Source organism: Camelus ferus, chromosome 29 (assembly GCF_009834535.1).
Source record: "Camelus ferus isolate YT-003-E chromosome 29, BCGSAC_Cfer_1.0, whole genome shotgun sequence".
Lineage (NCBI taxonomy): Eukaryota > Metazoa > Chordata > Mammalia > Artiodactyla > Camelidae > Camelus > Camelus ferus.
In genome coordinates, this window is record NC_045724.1 from 28,413,052 (window position 1) to 28,435,620 (window position 22,569).

A 22,569-nucleotide genomic window follows, 5' to 3' on the forward strand; every position below is an offset into this window, starting at 1 on the left:
TATTCCTAGGCTCTCTATTCTGTTCCATTGATCCATACGTCTGTTTTTGTACCAATACCATGCTGTTTTGATTACTGTAGCTCTGTAATATTGTCTGAAGTCTGGGAAAGTTATTCCTCTAGCTTCGTTTTTTTCCTTCAATAATGCTTTGGCAATTCTGGGTCTTTTCTGAATTGCTGGAGAATTATTGGTATCTTTTGGTGATGGAATATTTTCCTGATTTTTTTTTTTTTTTTTTTTTTTAGTTCCTTGTATTTTTTTGCTACTACTTTTGCATCTGAAGTATCTTCACTGGTTATCTTCAGATGGGGTACTGTTCCTTGGTGTTGCTTCTATGGGGTTTCCTAGTTTACCAATGACAGACCTGTTCCACTCTTCTTGCTCCCTCTTGTGGCAGAATTCATAACTTTGTGTTTTCTCTTGTTCTTAGAACTCACCAGACTGGCTGCAGGAAACCTCTTTTCTTTTCTAGACAGCAGTGCTATAGCTCCAGGTGGTGGTTTCTCCCTTGCTCATATACCCTGGTCCATTTTTCTAAGACCTGCTCTCACTGCCACACTCAAGAGCCAGCTGCACAGTGTGGGAGGTATGAGTTTAGCACTTGGGGCTTTGGGGGTGCCCAAGGGCCTGGAGGGGAGATCCCTGATTGGAGTACTAACAGAAGTTTGTGGGCAGAATTCTTTCAGCAAACAATAGGAACTGAGCACCTTTAATGCCCTGTAATATTCTAATCTCTTCCTTCCTTTTCTTCTCCCTCCTTCCAGGCATGGGGGTCCCGCCTCAGAAATCAGGGTGCTGGTGTACAGAAATGGGTTTCTCCAGCCATGATACACAGAGCTATGATAGCCAGGTACTCACTCATCATTTTCCACCTCCTTCAGGGGAGAGGTGACCATTGCCATGGCCTGACAGCTTACCCCACACAGTGTCATCTTGGGGAGAGGAGTGGCTTGGGCAGAGTCCCTACCTCTCCTCTGCATCCACTTGTATCTATACCACTCTAATGCCATGCTTGAATGTCTCCACAAGCAGCCGGGACTTCTATAAATTATTTCTCTCCTGTGGTTGTCTATCCAGGTCTGCACTCTACAAGTTTTTCCCCAACTGCACAAGTGATGGTGGTGCAAGCTTGCCGAATCTCCTGGATGCACGGCCCTTACCAAGGTTTTGTTTATTTTTTGGATACTTAAGGGGGCTAGAAACCTCCCAGGTCCCTTGGCAGAGGGTGCTAGAAGCACTTTTGTTCACAAATGTATGTTCAATTCCTCGTTAAAGATGAGAGAAAGGAGGAACGACTTACAAGGCCATGACGCTGACATCACTCACTAACATATCCTTAATTTTATGAGAAACTGCCAAACTGCTTTCAAAGTAGCCGTACAATTTTGTATTCCTAAAAGCAATGTCTGAGCACTCCAGTTACTCCTCATTCCGACTAGTACTCAATGTTGTCAAGTCTTGGGGGTTTCATTGGTTTTTTGGTCTTTCTTACAGGTGTGTAGTAGCAGGTATATTTTACAAATCAGAAAACCACACATACGAATCTAAATTCTTACTTTACCATGGAGAATCAGCAGTTTAGATAACACTGCACTGGCATTTTTATAAGCCAACACTAGCTAGAACTAATGCTACCTTTACATGAAAGTAGTCTCCCCATTATATCACATTACCTGTACATTTTGAAATATCTCTTCAAAAATGTAACCAATCAGGTTTTAAGCACATGCAGAGATCATGCCCACAATTAGACTGTTAGTACAGTATAGCCTGATCGTTGAAAGGAAAGGCAATGAAGACAGATATCTGCACTAAAGGTAAGTAAATAATGAAATACCAGTGAGCATAAGACAGGTATTAAGAAACGGAGTTTACAATATATGCCAAAAGTTATCTTAAAATGATAAAATGTGGACTTATTTCAAAGCACAACAGAAGACAAATCTGAAATATGAGGAAGAAAATCTAACTTGTGTTCCCATCATAATGAGATAACACATGGCAGAAACTCTACAGAGAGGAAAGCAGTGAGGCCAAAGAAACAGCCCTGAGCTGGCAGCTGGTCAGTCTGTTTCTAACCCTGCACACACCTCCTCTCGGTCCAGACAACTCCTCAACTTCTCAATCCTAAGTCCTTGCACTTTCACTTCTCTAAGATTCATACGATTCAAATTAACAAAAAGAAACATCTCCAAAACTAAGCAAAACCTCCCTCCTTATGCTAAATTTTAATACAGACTTCTGTAACAATTTCCCTAAATATAAAATTTCATATAAAATATCCTTTCCAGGATCATTAGTAATAGGAATGGAGGGTGAAAAATGGAGGGGAAAGAGATAAAACAGAAGGCAGAGGACAAAAAAACATACTGGTAGCACTATGTGGAAAGGACAGAAGACGCTATAGCAACGCACAGCTCCCTGTAAGAAGCATGTTCTCATGTCATTTGTGGCATGGTAGCAGGCAGGGTAGAAAGGGGTGGCTAGAAACTGGAGAATAAGAGATTCATGCAGGAAACAATGATAAACAGGTGAGACAATACTGATACTTTCTGTATGCTGTGACAGAAGTTACCATGGGTGGCAATACAGCTTTAGAAAGGAACTTGGAAAACCTTCCTGGGAGCACACAGGTTTAAGCTGGGTATATGAGGGACCAAAGTTACTAGAGACTCGAGGCTGTAGGACCCAGGAAGACAGTATCAATAATTTAAAAGTTAAACAAAAACAAACTAGGGATGAAGATTCACTTGTAGAAAAATAAGATTTTGTTTTGCATAAAAATTACCTGCAATCAGGTACAACATTTTTTTAACTGAGAAAGTTTTGAAAATGGAATAGTAAATAGTTAAAGAACTTAGGATTATATAATACATTATTACTAATTTAAATGCATGAAATGTTTTATTTAGTTTCAACGTTTTCTTAAATAAACAAAAAACATTTATGTCTATATATCGCAAAAGCCCTAAATTGCAACCAAAGTCATGCCAGTATTATTTCTCCCTTCGGTTTTAAGATAAATAAAAATTCTCCTCCTTGAGACACCTTTAAGAACATAAATCTTACAGCTGGAAAGAGAACACTGCACTACCTCACAGCTTTGCAGTGAGAACTGAATGAAATGGTATTCTCAACGTCAAGGAAGAGCTGTATATCAGCACACTGTTTCAATTTCCCTATTCTAATGCAGTGTACTGCAAAATAGTTCTGACATGAACTATTCAAGACAGCCCAGACCCCACACATTAAGGGCTAGTCCTCCACAAGACTGGCCTCCTTCTGACGCTAGCCACAACTTCCAGGCATCACCAGCCTGACTGGTTACGAATTCAGGGGTTCCTGCATGTGAGATAACTCATTACAACAACTTATAGAGCTCAGGGAAAGTGACACTAAGAATCTTAGTTTTATTACAAAGGATATGTAAAGGGTGAAGTCTGGGAGGATCCCAGATGCACAGTATCCATACACTCCCCTTGTGGAAACAGGACCTATCACCCTCCAAGCACATGAATATACTCACTAACCAGGAAAAGCCACTGAGCTTCAATGTCCAGAAGTTTTCTGGAATTTTATTACTTAAGAATGATTGATTAAATCACTGGCCTCGCTAAAGGTTGGGCAACTGAAAGCCTCAATCCTTTCCATGCGTGGTTCTCCTGGTGAATAGCCTCCAACCTGAAGCTATCTAGAGGCCTACCTCATTAGCATAAGAAAAAAAAAGATACTATCCCTCAGAAAATTCCAAATTCTTTCCGAAAGATGTGCAACTGGTTAGTATCTATTTATCTTTGCCTTGGACCTCAAGTTCCCTTCTCTGGAATGCCTTTCAATCTAACGGACTATTCTTCCTAATGCTGTCTTCAGTCAATTTTTCTACAACTCTAATATATATATATATATATATATATATATATATATATATATATATACACACACACATACGTATATACAGACATTTTTAATAACAGCAAAAAAAGGTTAATCCAATCCAACAAATATTTAATAATCAGCAAATATTTATCAAGTACACTGTACTTGAGGCTGGGAACAAAGCACCGAATGAAAAAGGATAAATTCCCCACAGTTATGAAACTTACACTCTAGGTGAAAAAACAGATATTATAAACAATTTTCTAATTCTAATAAGAGAACAATGGTTATATAAATAATGCTTTACTCTTGTAAAATACATGTTTTACAAGAGGTCAAAAACTGAACTTCTTTGAGATACGTGGTTATATCTTCCCTTCAGAACTTCCAGCCGTATGGGACAATGCCACAAACATATGTATTCACAGATCAAGCCCCATGATCTCCTTTGTGTTAGAAACCGTTTATCCAATTGGAAGGTAAAGAAAGAAAACATAATATAAAATTATCACTAAAAACGATAAACATGTTAAACTAGAAAAACCCCACAAAATTCTACTACAACTAGATTATAATTATGCAAAGACTACATTTACTCATGGATAAAAATTAAAGCAGCAGTAGAAGAACATAAATAGTTATGTTATTATGCTCAAGAGCTACTGGACTTCAACATTTTTAATTGTTTTAAATAAAAACAATGGATTGTTTATTTCATCTAAGTCCTAAAAATGGCAAAGAGTATCTTTATTTTGTCAGTTGTTTAAATAAATATCCATTTTCACAGGCCTCAGTACTAGATCTACTGATCTTCAGACAAATGAGAAAAAATGTGGAAATTATTAAGAAAAATGAAAAGTTAACTTCACCTAAAGTATGGTGGGTAATTTTTCACCATCAAGTATTTGTTTCCCTCTGGCTACCATCATAAAAACATGGTAAATTAGTTCTCAACAGGCATATGGTGGATTAGTTCTCAATAAGAACATGGCAGATTTTTGATAGATTAGTTCTTGATAGGAATATGATAGGTTAATCCTAAATAGGATCATGGTAATTAGTTCTCAACAGAACCTGATATTTAGACACAAGGAGTGATCTTATCAAAGAACAATCTCAAATATTATTGTCTTTTTGTTTTAAAAAAAAGCACTAACAAAATTTCTAAGGTTCCAAAAATGTAATCCCATGATTTTGTGTCCACTACTAATTACAAGTGGTGAACCATTTCTTATAAATAACAATTAAATTAGAAATGAAGAACAAACATTATACTTGAAATTACTTTAGTGTTTATTTGTGTTAAATGTGTAAGTCCTGTCCATGAAAGGTTTTAATTATTTCTGTCAACACTGTAGTCCCTGTTCTCTACACAGTCCAGGCCCCTCAGAGGCAGTTATCCTGAGACAAGGTTCAGAGATCCAGTTGCGGAAAATTTTCACTCAATGTCCTCATAGTGCCCATTCATCCATGAAGATACACTATAGGTAATATTGTTCTCTAAAGCAAAACAATGCAAGCTCAACTGATATTACTCATTCTGTCCTTTACTCTTGATACTACTCTTCCATCCCTTACTCTGACATCCCACCAACAACTGGGACTCCACCTACTAGTGTAACCTTGAGCAGAGCTACCCCTAGGGTATGTGGAAGTCCTGGGTAAACAATTTTTGTGGATAAATAATGTGATTTTACAAAACTCCCATGGACCCATGAGAGCTATAGTGATCTATCAATGAAGCTTTTGAATATGGAATAGAAAACAGATCCTCAGTATGTATTTAGTGTCTACTCATGCGCATTAACATTCTCACAGTGTCATATAGTCACCATCTCTCTGTTTTTTACTGTCACGTGTGTTATTCCTAACTAATTTCATAATTCCCATCCAAGGAAAAGGTAACAACAGTTACTGCTCCTGATGCTATAGCTCTTAGGACATGGTGGTATTGAAACAACAGACATCTCCTGCGGTTCCTTGACAACATTTAGTTAGTGTGGCTACATCATTACTGATGACACATTTCTTCCACTGTAATGCCTATGAACACTAGCTTCCAATGACTCTCTCAAAGGTTGTTAGATTTTGTTTGTTTATTTTAAGACTTCAAGTCTTCACCAGTGCAAGAATGAGTGAATAATTTGCTTCCTGGTTATGTTAAACTTACTATCAGGAATTTCCTAGCATGAAAGTAGAACAACACATCTTCTAACCATCTCCTCTCCTGAAATCTTCAGGCCACGACCACTGGTAGATCTTTAGTAGACTGTGATCTCCTTTAATGTGGAATGCACCTCTGTTTCCCACACACCAACACCAGGAGGAGGAAACAGGTTCTCCCAACCATGGAAGGGGTAGGGCAGAAGAATAAGAAATGGAAAAGCTTATTTTAAAATACCTATGGAAATGCAAGAGATCCAGAACAGCTAAAACAATCTTGAAAAAGCAAAACAGAGTTAGGCAACTCTAACCTCAATTTCAAAATCTACTACAAACCTACAGTAATCAAGATAAGATGGAATTGGCAAAAGGACAGACATACAGATCAATGAAAAAGAATTTACAATCCAGAAATAAACCCATACATACATGGTCAACTAATTTTTGACAAGGATACCATGACCTTTAAATGGAGAAAGAACAGTCTTTAAACCCATGGTGCTGGGACAATTGTTTATTCACAGGAAAAAAGAATAAATTTGGCTCCAACTAACACCAACTGAAAACTTAACTCAAAAAGGATCATACATCAATATTTAAAAGGTGAAACTATAAAAACTCTTAAAAGAAAATACAGGTGTAAATCTTCACAACATATTACAGTTTTTCTACTTATGACATAGAAAGCACAATGAACCAAAGAAAAGCAAGTAAACTAGATTTTTTCAAAATAAAAACCTTTGTGCAACCAAGAGCAGTATCAAGAAAGTGAAAAGATAACTCACATATGGGAGAAAATATTTCCAAAACAAGTATGTAATAAAACTTATATTCACAATATATACAGAACTCTTATATCTCAACAGTGAAAATCCAAATAAGCCAAATGAAAAATGGGTAAGAGATTTGAACAGAAATTCAAAAGAACAGTGAAACAGAGAATAAAGAAACTGAATAGAGAAATTACACAGAAAATACACAAATGGCCAATAAGCACATGAAAAAATGCTCAATATTATTAGTCATTACAGAAATGCAAATCAAAAAACCAAAATGAGACACTACTTCACATCCATGAGGATGGATATTATTTAAAAAAAAAAAACAACAAAACAAAAAAAAACAGGGGAAATGGCTGTGTTGGCAAGGATATGGAGAAACTGGCAACCTCATAAACTGGTAGTGGCAATGTAAAGTGGTGCAGCCACCTTGGAAAGCAGTCTGACAGTCCCCGAAAAAGTTAAACACAGAATGACCATATGATCCAGCAGTTCTAGGTATATATGTAAGAGAACTGAAAACATGTTAACATAAAAACTTGTGGTTTAATTACAGAGAAGCAGTATTCATGACAGCCAAAAGGTGGAAAAAAATCCAAACGTCTACCAACGGATGAATGGATTTTAAAAGTGGTATACCTGTGCATATTACTCAGTCATAAAAAGGGATGAAATACTGATACATACTACAACATGGATGAAAACATTATACTTCATGAAAAAAATCCAGACACAGAAGACCACATATTTATGACTCCATTTATTCCAAAAGTTTAGAACAGGAAAATCCATGGAGACTGAATATAGATTAGAAAGTTTTAGTGGGTGTGAAAGTGGTGAAATGGGACTGACTGCTAATCAATGCAGGGTTTCTTTCTGAGATGATAAATATTCTGGAATCAGAAGGTGGTGATAGTTGCACAACCTTGTGAATGAAACTAAACACCATTTAATTGTACATTTTTAATGGGTAAATTTTTGCATTTGAATTATATCTCATTTTTTAAAGTGTAAAGATAGGTATGACAACAGAACCAAATGAACATCTTGAGTATGAAAAGTTCAATAACTAAAATGAAAAATTCACCAGAATAGCTTAATAGTAGATATAAACTGAAAGAAGAAAGTTATGAACTTCAATAGAGATTATACAATATGAAGAACAGAGATAAAGATGAAAATAAACAAACTCACTAAGAAATGTGGGATACTATTAAATGCACCAACATACATGTAAGGGGAATATAAAGAGAGAGAAAAGAGAGGAAGCAGCAGAAAAAACAGTCCAAGAATAATGGCTATAAATCTCTCAAGTTTAACGAAAAACATAAATCTATACATGTAAGAAGCTCAAGACACTCCAAGTTGGATAAACACAAAGGGATCCACACCCAGACACATCATAATGGAAATGTTAAAAGAAACAAAATCCTAAAGCAACAAGAGGAAAATTAACTTATCAGGTACAAGGGAATCTTCATAAGATTAAGAGCTGACTTTTCATCAGAAACAATGGAAACCAGAGGCAGGGAGATGACATAGTCAAAGTGCTGAATTTAAAAAAAAACCTCTCAATCAATTTTTTATATACAGTATAACTATCAAAAATGTAGGCAAAATAAGATATTCCCAGAACACAATAACTGATCAACAGAATCAGACCCACCTTGTAAAATATACTAACTAAAGTTTTTAAGGTTGAAAGTAAGTGATCTCAGAACCCACACAAACCCACACAAACCCACACAAAAAAAGTGTCAAAGTAATTACCTAAGTTTTAAGAAGTACAATGTGTGTTCTTTCTCTTAACTGATTTAAAAACCAATTGCATAAAACAGCGCATACGTAACTGTATTCTTGGACCGATAACATATAGGAATATATTTGTCAATAATACAAAAAGGCAGGTGTGAACAAAGCTGTAGTAAACCAAGGAAATGTCACCAGATGTTAATGTGATTCCATGGGGACAAATAAACAGGACAAGAAATGATAAATAAAAAAGATCATATAACATTCTATAAATATATACTTGCTCTACTTCTCTCCACTTCCATAAAGAACATAAAATTATAGTAATTATACATATACTTATATATAATATTAGATACAACTATTATATATAGTTATATATATAAAACAACCTATTAATAGGCTTATAACATATACAGATATAATATGTATAACAGTAATAACAGGAAGAGGACTAAGAGGGAATAGAGTTAGATAGAAATAATGTTTCCGTAACCCACTGGTAAATTTGGCTAAATTAAGATGTACAAGTTAGGCTTTAGAGCAATCTCTGAGCATCTAACTAAAAAAGATACAGTCAAAAAGTCATGAAAGGGGTTAAAAGTTACAAAAGAAAATAATGCTTAAATTCAAAAGAAATCAGAAAGGACAGAGGGGGAAAAATCCTCGAATATATAAAACACAAAAAGTGAAACGATGAATGTAAACACAACTATGTTAATAATAACACTAAATGTGAATCATATCCGGGTCTGTCTCAATTAACTGCCTTTTCACTTAAGTATAGGTCACACTTTTCTGGGTTTGCATGTGTATGTGTATGTTTGTTCAATAAATACAGATTGTATCCTGGACATTGTGAGTGATACATTGTAGATGCTGGATTCTACTATGCTTTTCTGAAGAGTATTTACTTTTCTGCTTAAAAAGCAGTTAACTTGGCTGTACTCTCCAGACTGCTTTCCCCTATGTAGTTAAAAGCAAGTGATAGCTGTAGTTCTTATATCCTGTAAGATTTATATTCATAATTTGGGGTACCTTCTTCTGGCAGGCCCTACTTTACACTCTTTTAAGCTCCTATAGTCACCGCAACTGTGTTGTGATTTATATCCAAATTTAACCACCCTGAACAACACTGATGGGAGACTGCCCTCAGGCAAAAAGTGATAAAAAATGGAAAACTCTTTGTGCCATTCTCATCTTCCAAATATCAACTCCCTCCAGTTTCTTCCAGCTCTGTCCTTCTGTGTCTTCAAATATTCTTATATTCTTTTCATATTTTTAAATATATATTTCAGAAATATATTTAACATACTTTGTATGTCTAAAATTTGCCACTGTCATTTGCAAGAAAAGTAATCTGACACATGCTACTCTGTATTATTGAAAGTGGAGCTCCTAAGGATTTCTTTTTTTTATTAGAAAACTAGAGGACTATAAAAGTCACACTGGGATGGCTTATATCATTACTTTTTAGTTTATATAGTTGTAACAATAATTCCTACGGCAGTACTTTTTCTATTCTACTCCTTATACCAGAAAACAGACATATTTGGGAACTGAAAGTAAGAAGAAGAAAGAGGAAAATGAAGGGAAATAGAATAACAGGGTGACACTGAAACAGGAGAAAGATTTATACTAAGAAATACTCACAAAGTCCCTGTCTTAGTGTGTCATAAGCTAAAGGTGAGACAATTAAGAAAGGAGATGTGGAAAAATAAGGATGTAAGTTCTGGAACAGATGCCACAAATGATATTGGCACATACTCACTTTCTTAAAGAGAATAAAACCCAAAACATGCTATAATGTTATGAGATCATGAATAGATGGATCACAGATACATGCACACAAAATTATAATATAAAATAACAACCAAAAAATACCTACTCTTCAATACAACTTCTAACAGTCCTCCTTGTTTACCATGAGAACACACTGGAGTATGGACTTTTTTCTTAAGTGTAATGTTTCTATAAAGAAATGTTTAAAATATAATCAAACAAAATCATGACTAAAAACTCCAGACTTCCCTTTACAAGCTTTAAATGGTTAGTTTTTATAGAAACATAATTATATTTTAGACAGGATTTCTAAAATGTGTGTTTCTGATCATAATTAAATTCCTTCAGCTCTATATATGATGTATACATTGGACAGTTCTTAGGCATTAACAATTAGTACATATTTAGTCATACCATTTTACTATAATTCATCAGTAAAACAGAGTAAAAGTGAAATTAAATGTACTACTTTTCAAATTTCCATATAAACAAATAAAAATAATTACAAATATGCTCATTAAATTGAGAAATACTTTTGAAGTTGCCAGATCACTTTCCTTTATTTATATTATATATTACATGGTAGGATAAAATTTTGCTTATTCTAATTTTGTTTAAAACTTTTCCATATTCCATCTTTTGTGAGATACTGAATCATATATTCTGCCTCTATTGTTAAAAGTACAAAGAAAACATGTTTTACAACAATGAATCCATATTTCAGATTTGAAAGTCACATCTGCTTTCTCTTTATAACTACATGAATTACATTCAGATCTCTTTTGTGCCAGCCAGCTTCCGCTGCACACCTTCAACAAAAGCCCACTTGGGTTATGTGATGTTTGTAAGTCTACTAGCCTGTATTGGCACAGGAGTCACTGCATAAAGTACAAGAGAATTACATAACAAAGCTCACCTAATACCAATTTTCTTCACACTTCCTGGAAAATGTACGTTACGTACATAAAACTCACTGCTGTATCTCTGCTGCCCTCTGTAGGAATCCCATTCTTCGAAGACAGTGATAAAATAAATTGTGAAAACCCAGACAGCAATACTGAACAATAGGGAAAGTCACATCAATAATCAACTACATTTGTCAAATGTCCTAAAAGGAGACATTATGAACAGAAGTCATGGTCTTTGATTTCCATCATCCTTTTCCTCCAAACTGTTATGCAGCTATGCAATACTCCAAGGAACGTAAGTAATTAAGAGAATTTGCAATCAGACTACATGAGTTAGAACCTCATTCTGCCACTTACTAGCCATGTCTCCGCTGCCCCATCTATAAAATGGGGCTAATAACAACATCTGCATAACATGACCAACACTTAGCAAAGTGTCTGACATATAATAACTCAGGTTTACTGTGTTGTTATTAATGTTATCATCGCTATTACTATTATTGATACTATAACAAAATGGCCAAGACCACAGCTTTGAAGCCAGAGTGCCTGAGTCAGAATCCAAGTTCAATCACTGACTACTTTATAACCATAGGAAAATTACTTAATCTCTCTGTGTTTTAGAATACTTATCTGGAAAATAGGCATGATAATGGCTCCCACCTCACAGAGTTATTGTGAGGTTTAAAGACACTAATGTATGTAGCAAAGCACTTAGAAGAGAGCCCCACAACATTAGAAGCACTTGTAATATTAGCTGCTGCTATTAATTATGAGTTTGGCTGCCTTTACTTAAGGACTAGTAGACCTCTGTTGCACAGAACTGGTGGAATCATGCTTACAGGCAAAACTGTTTCCTAAATCAAAAACCTCTCTCACGCTGAACTGGGAAAGGGATTCAAGATAGACCTGAATTATAATCAATGCTTCCCACTGAGTTAAATTACAACTCTCCTGTCGAATAAGTATCCATCCACAACATATGTTCCATTTCTGCAAACATGCATGAGAGGCAAATAGTATTAGTCTCATGAGTTATATAAGGGAGACTTTCTGTAGAGCCAAGTAATAGTCATAAAATTCTTAATTATGGTATAAGTCTTCCCTTCTCCATGTTATTCAATGTACATGGCTCATTTTAACTACGTAGCTGACTCTGCAGTGCCCTACTCACATCTCCTCTCCTATGTCATCAGAGATACTGTTCCTATTTCCAACTTCCAGCACCCCCACTTCTTTACAGCAGGGCTTCATCTGGCTGCAGGAGTCCATTTTTTCCACCTGTGCAGCAGTCTGTAAGAACTAGAAAATTTTCCTATCCCCTGACTCCACCGAGGAGCAGCCTTCAGCCAATGAATGCAGGAACCTGTATATAAATACTCCAGCTTCCTTGCCCCTCTGGTGGGATAATTCTGATGCTCCCAATACTAAGCAGTACTAAGGTCCAGGAGCCCACAACACAACAGTGGATCCTGATGGATGGCAGTTGGGGCCATTAATCAACTGTGTTCCTCTCAACAGCAGATCTGAGCGCACGTTTCCATGGCTGCACTGCCGGGAATGATGGTGCAAACTGCCACTATCTCAGGACCTGTCTAGAGAACACCTTCCTCCTCTCCAAGGTTGTTCCATTATCAATATGTACTACAGTTCTGTATGTTGACAAACTTCACGTAATGTAGTGTCAAACTAGATGTATCCTTCAGCAAACTGGCTTATTACTTCCTCAACATTTCCATGATGATAACTATAGCTCTGTACTATGTAAGCATACCACAATTTGCATGCATCCATATAAAATTAGGTTACTTTCCAAATATTTTCTCTTGTAAACAATACTACAATAAATGTTCTTGTACATATCTTCTTTGGGGCATATGTGAAAATTCCTCTGAACAGTGACTTTCAAACTTTTTGGTCAAGAATCACAGCAAAACATATGACTGTGATTCAACACATGTATACTAATAAATCTGAACCTAAAGTTTCACAAAAAAATACTCTTACAAACTGCCATACATTCTTATGTAGTCTATTTTATTCCACTATTTCTAAAAGTAAATGAGTCAATTATAGCATCCACTAATGGGTCAAAAGCCACATTTTGAAAAAAAAAAAAAATCAAGGATATTTAAGAGCAGACTTGTGGGGTCATAAAACACGAACATCTTCAGGTTTACCAGAACTTACCAAATTACAACAAAATGCTGTACCAGTTTACATTCCAACAGCAACTATTTCTATTGATCCACATTCCTGACATTAGGCAGTGTCAGACCCCCCCCCTTTATTTTTTTTTTTTTGTAATTTGATGAAAATGTAGTATCTCATTTAATAATTTGTACTTCCCACATGACCATTGAGACTGAGCATCTTTTCACATGCTTATTAGCCATTCAGGTTTTCCTTTCTTATTTTTCACCTGATTTAAATGGGCTCTTTATCTTTTCCTTACTGTTTTGTAGAAGTTCTTACTACATTCTGGATAGAACCGTAAAATGTCCTTTAAAACATTTTTAACGCAAGCAGTATATGTTCACGGATCAAAACTCAAAACAGCATATAAGGTTATACAGAAAGAATTTCCTACCATTCCTGAGATAGTTCATATAAATACACATTCCTTCCATTTTTCTATATAATTATTCTATATCCTGTTTTTGTTATTTAACAAAGTATTCTGAATATTATTTCATGAGCACATAAACCTACACCTTTCTTGTACTGTGAAAAATATATTATCAATTTCATTGACATATATAACTTAAGCATACTAAACTAGACATATTTAAAGTATTCAACTTGACCAGTTTTGACATGTGTACACTCCTGTGAAACTCTTACTATAATCAAGGTAATAAACATTTCCATCACTCCCAGAACTTCCCCATGTCCCACTGTAATCCATCCATCTTCTCCACCCTCATCCCCAATAAACCACTAACCTGCATTCTCACTATAGAATCATCTGCATTTTCTAGAGTTTTATATAAACAGAATCATACAGTGTATACTCTGCCCCATTCATTTTAAAAGCCTGAGGCTAAACTGTGAAGGTCCAGTTACATGGACCTCGACTTTCAAGCAATGGGGAACCATTTATTGAAAGCGTTTCAATAAATGACTGATAAGGTCATAATGTTTATTAAGATAAATCTAATAAAAAGACATAAGCTAAGAAATCAGTTATGCAGCAACTGAAACAAAACAGTCAAGGCAAAAGGGCCCAATTTAGGGCAGAAGTGGTAGGGAGGCTGTGGTTTTGAGGCCAAATCTGCATGACCTGGTAATGAAATAGATCCAGGCAGTGAAAAAGAAAAGCCATGAACTAAGACCAAAAACATATGAAGAGAATGAGCCTAGGTTTGAAGAGGGCAGGACTTGGGACTCTTGGACTTGTAGTAACTTTAGGACATCCACACAAAGATGTCCATCAGGCAGCTAGTAACCCACATGGAATTCAGGACAGCAACCAGGTAAGAAAAGGATTTAACAGTTGTCAGTATTTGGAACAGATACAGATTGAGAAGAAAACAAAGAAAATAATTAAATCTCTGCTCCTATAATGAGGAAAAGAAAGGAAGAAAAGTGGCAGGACTTAAGGCCACAGAGAACACTGCTATGATTAGGCAGACCATAATTCCCACACTACAGGCCTCCCAATGCCTGCTTGGAGAAATCCATTTTTTAAGTCACTTTCCAATGACAATGTAATATGCTATATTTTAATATACATGACTATTAATAAAAACAAGTGTACTAGATGAAGAACTACATGGAAGAGGTCTTGGGTTTTTTAAACACAAAGCAAGCCGAGGTCTACTCTTTTCGACAACCGTATCTTTCAAAGTTCAGTGCATTTGTATGTTTCTTCCAATATAAGAAAGCAATCTATCTATGTAGATTCTGAGGCATTCAAACAACAACTGAAACTTCTGTGGCAAGGTTTCACAGCTGCCTTGTTTACTACATAATAATTTGCTCACAGTCATACACCTCTTCTAACAGTTTCCTCTCTGAAAACTGGGCAGAATAGCATCAACTTCACAAGACTGTTTTAAGGCTCAACTGGAAAATGTATTGCTATAAACTGAATGTTGAAACCTAATCCCCAATGTGATGCATTTGGAAGTGGGGCCTTCAGGTGTGGCCCTCATGAAGAGATTAGTGCTACAGAGACCCCTCACCCCTCCATCATGTGAGGACAGTGAGAAGACAGCTCTCTGTGAACCAGGAAGCGGGCCCTCAGCAGATAGCCTCCAGAACTGTCAGAAATAAACTTTTGTTGTTTCAGCCCCCCAGTCTACAGTATTTTTGTTCCAATGCACATACATATAATATAAAGCAACTGTATAATATAAGGCCTAGTGTGTGTTCAATATACGTGAACTGACTCTTTTTCTTCTTTGAAGGAAAAGCCAATGATTGTTGTATTTCTCCTTTTTTAAATTTTGAAATAAATATAGCAAAGAAAATAAACGTCTCAATAATCATACCACCCAGGGACACACTGTTTACGTTTTGGAGAATTATGGATGCTTGCCACTGATTCTTATGACTATACTTTATTATTCAAGTGCTACCCTGAAAAGTCTGTCATACCAGTTTATAATTTTAACAAGGTATAAATTTGAATTGTAAGCACTACAAAGCCTGTATGCAAGAGTTTTCACTTAGCTGAGTCAGTCAGCCAACCACCTAACATCTCCACCACGCAGCATTAAGTCTTTCAAACAGATGTGGTTGTTTACAGCAGCTTTCAAAGGATAAATATGTCCTTAGCTGACAGAATATCTCCTCAAAAAACTAGCCAAGAAAAAAATTTTAAGTTCTAAGAAACTGATATTTACTAATTAGAAAAGTTTCTGACACTTAAGAGTAAAATACCAACTTTTTAATTCAGTGATGGCAGTAATCAATGCGAGGACAAATCTGTTACTCTTTCTATTCAAAACAAGAAAAAGGAATTCCTGAAGCTAACTTTATTGAAAGGTTTATTATCAGTACAGAACCTGCTTGTGAAATACCACACAAAACCTGACAATTATAAAGACAGGTAACCTGTGATATGCAGCTACACACAGGAATTCTACCTTTCTCAAAAGAAATGAGATGCTTTTAAAAGTCAGGAACATGAAGTAACAGGTAGTTCAGTCAGTGAATAAAAAGCGAATACTAAGAACAGCTTTTAAGAAACATATTTTTAGTACAATGTGACAATAACAAGTAGGAAATGCTATCACAGAAGACTTGCTTCCACACTGAGGAAGTTCAAAGAGATAAACAGTTACTGGTCCGGTTCACATATTGAAAGGTCAACTGAAACCTTTGGGTCATGGCACCACACTTCCTGGTCTAGTTACATATGGTTTACTCCACGGGGTTTGATGGCAGTCTCAGGACCATCAGTGATCCTTTGGGACCCCTGAGTCAAGATTTTACTGCATGTTTGGTATTTTGCGTTTTTCACTCGGCATTCTCTCATAAAAATTTTTACCATATCAATGATAAAAAGTCCTCAAAAACATAACTTTTAATGATAGAAAAATATTATAAAATACAGATATATTATAGTTTTTCTCCTTTTTCATGGTGGTGAAATATACTTAACAAAAAACTTACCACATTAACCATTTGCAAGTGTACATCTCAATGGCGTTAAGTACATTCATAATGTTAGTACAACTACTGCCACTATCTGCTTTTAGAACTTTTTCATCATCCCAAACAGAAACTCTGTAACCACTTAAACAATAACTCTCTTACTCCTCAGTCCCTGGTAACCTCTATTCTACTCTCTGTCTCTTTGAATTTGCCTATTCTAGAGACTGCAAGTGGAATCACACAGTATTTGTCCTTTTGCGTCTGGCTTATTTACACAGCATAATGTTTTCAAGGTTCATCCATACTGTACAATGCTTCATGTATCAGAATTTCATTCCTTTTTTAATGCTGAATAATAACTTACTGTATATGAAACCGAGCAGAACCCTGCTGTGTTTCCTGCATCCTGTTTGTAGAAAAGCTTTAGCCTCTTAGGACTACCTCAAGTTCCAAAGAATAAATTTCATCAGAGAAGTGAGAAAGTGGAGAAACGAAGGAAAACAGTCAACAAGACAAAATAATAATAGTTCAGTCATTAAACAAAGTTAAGGACCTTTAGTTCCTCCTCAAGGTCTTTGGACATTATCCTGAGCCACATCCTTGAGCTGTTTCAAAGATACTGCAACCCCTACCAAGTGGAAGAAGTTAGCTACATGCTGACCACAGCATGTAGGCTCCAGATGGGCTGGAACCAGAAGGTTGATGATGCTGACTCCTAATTACTTCATCACCAAACAATCAGAAGAATGTCTGCAAGCTGATCAGGCACCCTGCAACTCTCTTGCTCACCCTGTCTTCAGAAACATTTCCCTGAAAGCCATTGGGGAGTTCGGGTCTTCTGTGCCTGAGCCACTCGTTCTCCTTGCTCAGCCCCACACTGGGGTGCCTTATAATGAACACCGTACTTTCCCTCACCACAATCCAACGACGACAGATTAGCTTTACTCTGCTCAGGTGAACAGACCCAAGTTTGGTTGTGTGTGTGTGTATACACACGCGCACGCACACACACCCCATTCTGTTTATTCATTCATCTGTTGATGGATATTTGGGTTGGTTCCACCATCTGCCCATTTAATAATGGCGCTATGAACACTAATGTGCAAGTATCTGTTTGAGCCCCTGCTTTCAATTCTTTTGGGTACATGTTCAGATGCAAAATTACCAGGTCATATGGTAATTCTATGTTTAACTTTTTGAGAAACCACCAAACTGTCTTCCACAGTGGCTGCATCATTTTACATTCCCACCAGCAATACACAAGGGTTCCAATTTCTCTATATCCTCAACAACATTTTTTCCCCCACTTATGTCGAATAGCATACCCACCCTAATGGGTATGCAGTGATATCTCATTATGGTATGATTTGCATCTTTCTAATGACTAAGGATAAAGAACATCTTTTCATGTCCTGGATTGCATGGAAAGGTAGGGAAGATGACCATGATGGAATAACGAGGAGAGGGGACGTGAAGGGAAGGGAAGGGATGGGACGGGACGGGACGGGACGGGACTAGACAGAATACATGAAGCCATGGTTTTCAAGACACTGGACATCAGGCAAGAACAACACTAACTTCTGAAAGTTGGGAAACAAAGAATTGAGCTCTACAATTGTCCCAGCTTACTATCTTAAAAGAATTTCCAAACCACACAGCAGGGAGGGGAAATTGAGGTGGAGCCTGGTGGGCTCCCTGAGTTGAAGAGACAGAGCTGAGAGTCCATGGAGACAGAAGTAGCTGGAGCTCATAGGACAGAGTACCAAAAAAGCCAGATTCATAGAGAACCCCAACAATCCCCAACATGTATTAGGCAGAGCACTGATCAGCATGTGCATATAAAGAAACTACCCTAGACCAGGGAAAGAACCACCTGAAAGCATTAGAATAACAGTGCCAAGTGCTTACACAGGGTCAGGAAACAGTAGCTGTGCCTGCCAACCAGACTGGAAAAACCCATAATTCAGGGCATTACATAGAATACTCAGCTCAGGAAGGTCTTGCTTCAGTAGTGGGACATAAGACTAAGTACTCTCCAGACCCACTTAATAAATCATAAAGCAACACCCAAAAGGATGAAACTGTTTCAGGTAACTGCACCCCAGAACAAAGCCCCAAAATACTTAAAAGACATTTTTTTTTAAATACAGCACCCAACAGCATAAAATTCACAATGTCTGGTATCCACTCCAAAATTTCCAGGCATTTAAAGAAGCAGAAAAACACAGCCTATAATGAAAAGAAATATCAACCAAAATAGTCACAGAAATGACACAGAAGACAGATTTACAGAAAAAGCCATAAAAACAACTATTATAAATATACTCTTCATGTTCAAAACATAGATGAATGCATGATCGTGTTAAGAACAATATAAAATGACTCAACAAACTGTTAGAGATGACAAATACACTGGACAGTATTAACAGCAGGCAAAAAGATTATTATATTTGAAGAAACAGTAATAGAAGCCACCCAAAATGAAACAGGAAGGGGAAAAATGAACACAGCATCAATAATCCATGACATGACATCGAACAGCCTAATCAATATACAAATAATTGGAGTCACAGAAGAAAAGGAAAAGGGGAGCCAGAAAAGAAGTGTTGAATAAAGGCAAAAACCTCTCCAAATGTGATGAAAACTTTAAACCCACACGTGAAGAAGAGAGTTAACTTAGCAGACCTGAGACGGGTATCCTTAGAAGCCCCGCTTGTAATGTTGGTCCTTGCCTGCCTCCAGGAACTTAGATTTCAGGAGGGTTCCTACCATTCTCTTAATGATAAGAGTGTTTCCCTGTGCCTGAACTGTGCAAACAATATGGCTTATGGTGACTAAGCCTTCCTAAAGGATTTTTTCCTTCCTAAAATGTTAAATTTTGGCACATACTAGGCAGAGATCACCCCCCAATAAAAACCCTGGGCACTGAGTGGCTAATTAGCTCCCTTGGCAGAGAACACCTTACATGTGTTGTCCAAACTCATTGCTGGAGCAATTAAGCATATCCTGTGTGACTCTACTGGAAAAAGACTCTTGGAAGATTTCGCTTTTGTATCTTTTCATTGTACTAAATCACGGCCACACATATGACTGTATGCTGAGTTATGAGTGTCTTCCTAGGGAATTCCTGAACCCAGAAGTAAGCGTGGGGACCTCTGACACAGCACAGATTCAAGAAGCTTGACAAACTCCAAGCAGAAAACCACACTGAGGCCTATCACAAACAGTTTAAAACAAGTGATAAAGAGAAATCATACAAGATCAAGAATGAGAACAGTTTCAGGCTTCTTGATGGCAATGCCTTCAAAATTCTGAAGAAAAATTATCTGCAACCTAGAAGTCTATATTAATTTTCAATTAACGTCAAAGTATGCTGAATGCATACTCCACACAGGAGACACGTGAAGGGAATTCCCAGAAGGACGGTGAAGGGCGACTTAAGGGTGGCAATGTTCACAAAGCACAGAGGACCCTCAGTTTTAATTGGAGCAGCTAGGAGGTTAAGAGTTCTCCAAAAAAACAAAACTGACAGAATGCTTTCTATGCCGGAAAAATCTTAATGGGAGAGCTAAACAATGGTCCAGTTACTTTTATTGATGGTAAGTAAAACTAGGCATCAGAAACCCAAATGATTAACTCCAACAAAAACAAAAACCTACGGAGGAAAATCACAATTAATAGTTGCCTTGTTATGAACATTATTATTCAGAATTACATAATGCTGAACTAATCTAACCAAACCATGAGATATCTTCCTGGGGGAAGAGAGGGATGGGAAAGTCCCACGTGTAGCAGGGGTGGGGAGTGGGTGAAGAGAAGAGAATTCAGAATTCACCCAGTTTAAAAGAACATTACAAGCATATTATTTAGAAAAAAGGAGTTAAAGAACAAAAGAATCCATGAAGAGTCAAGAGTGGCTGTCCCTGAGGAAGAAGTTGCAAACAAAACACCAAAGGCTGTGACTAACAAATGCCACACACAGAATGGAAAGTTACAAACAATTCGTTCTTACCTTAGGAAGTTCAGGTAGCATCTCTGCAGGTGTCAAAGAACTACTGCTCGCACAGGAAGCACCATCAGATATTTCCACCGCACTCTCGCAGTCTTCAAATTCATCACACTCACAAGGATCTTCCTTGTCACTGTCAATCTCCCAGTCAATAAGCTGTAGGTCATCTAAAAATAACAATTTTAAACTTAATTTTAAATATCTTTAACGTGTTTTAAATCTATTTTTCCCCAGTAGTTTTAAAAGATCCATGTTGCTCAATAATTTAAAAATATACTAAAAGACAGCCAAAAGTATAATCCTACAGTTATCTGTAACGATCCCATTTCTCCCCACCGTTACCTCCACTGCAATTCTCAGGTAACTACTTCTATTGTTTTCGTATTCTTCTAGAGTTTCTCTATGTTCAAGCACAAAAAATACACTATTATTTTGTCCTCCTTTCTGATACACTTTGATTTTTTTTGTTACTTAACATAACTGAGAGGTTTTTCCCCATAAGTAAACAGATTACATCCTCGTTCTTTTCCACAACACGGTATTCTGTTGCGTAGCTGACTCATAGTTTAATATCTTCTATTAACAAAGAATTTTTCAAAGATTATTAGCCCAAAAATTTTCTATAGATTTCTCTCATTAGTAAGGAAACAAAGTAAATTTAGTTTCTAATTTACATCATATGTATTATTATCTAGATATTACTTTCGCAGTATTTTAATTTGAAAGTTAATTTTTATATATTAAATAACCAAATGTACTGACTCTAATCTGCTATGCTTAAAGATATGAAAGTAGTTATTAAAAATAAATTAATCTCAGAGGTATGGTGTATAACACAGACCTCTCCTTAGCACAAAGCACAATTACTCCCTCACAAGTACAAGTACTCCCTCACAACTATTCAACAACTCAGAGGTCTAATAAAATATCTTGGCCCTATTTCAGAGGTCTGATAGCAATAATCTCACCTCCAAATTGAAGTAAAATTAAGAACAAAAAAAACTTACAGCTTTAATACCTAAAGGAAATTCAAAATAAAAACCAAAACATGGAAGAAAAAAAAAAAGGAAAAACAAAGTTAAAAGTATGGTATAAACTAAGCCAAAAATTATCTTCTTTAGTTGGATACTGTTGCTTCAGAAGATGAGGTAAAAGTCCACTGTAATGATGACAAAGGCTGGCAGCCAGACTGCTTTGAGAACCAGACGCATAGCGGCAATTGTCTAATGCATGTCCCCACAGGTAACATCACCTTTACTCAGGAAAGCCAGGCAAAAAAGAATGCATTAGAAATTCTCCAGTTACTGAGCCATCAGAGCAAGAAGCGACAGAAAGCCAAGGAGGGGGCAAGTCCCCTCAGGGCACTGCCCCTGTTGCCAGTACCTACCGTCTATGTCCTCATTCATTCAATAAAACTAGTGCCTACTAAGAGCCTATGGTGCCATTCTAGACACAAAAATGAAAACAAACAAACAAACAAAAAAGCCAGGAGAGAATACAGAACACTGCTCCTCCAACAAGAGCTTTCGTGTGGGCACAATAATTTTATGAAGCAGGCAAGTCAATCACTGTTAAACCGAAATTTTCATTATACAGATGAAAAAACTGAGTCTCCAAAAAGGTTTTGAAATTTGCCCAAAGTTACATAAAAGACAAAGAGGGAGGAAACTTTTTGTAAAAGAAAAATATTTTGACA

General features: G+C 36.5%; 1 protein-coding gene across 7 annotated transcripts in view; it reads right to left on the reverse strand.

Annotated features, from left to right (window-relative positions):
• SPIDR (scaffold protein involved in DNA repair) overlaps nucleotides 1–22,569 on the reverse strand; it is a 259,052-nt gene that overhangs the window by 222,941 nt on the left and 13,542 nt on the right. For all 7 annotated transcript variants that reach the window (XM_032470033.1, XM_032470029.1, XM_032470028.1 and 4 more), the window contains exon 5: nucleotides 20,877–21,040. In XM_032470033.1, coding sequence (XP_032325924.1) covers nucleotides 20,877–21,040 — 164 coding nt within the window. The remainder of the gene's footprint in view (nucleotides 1–20,876; nucleotides 21,041–22,569) is intronic.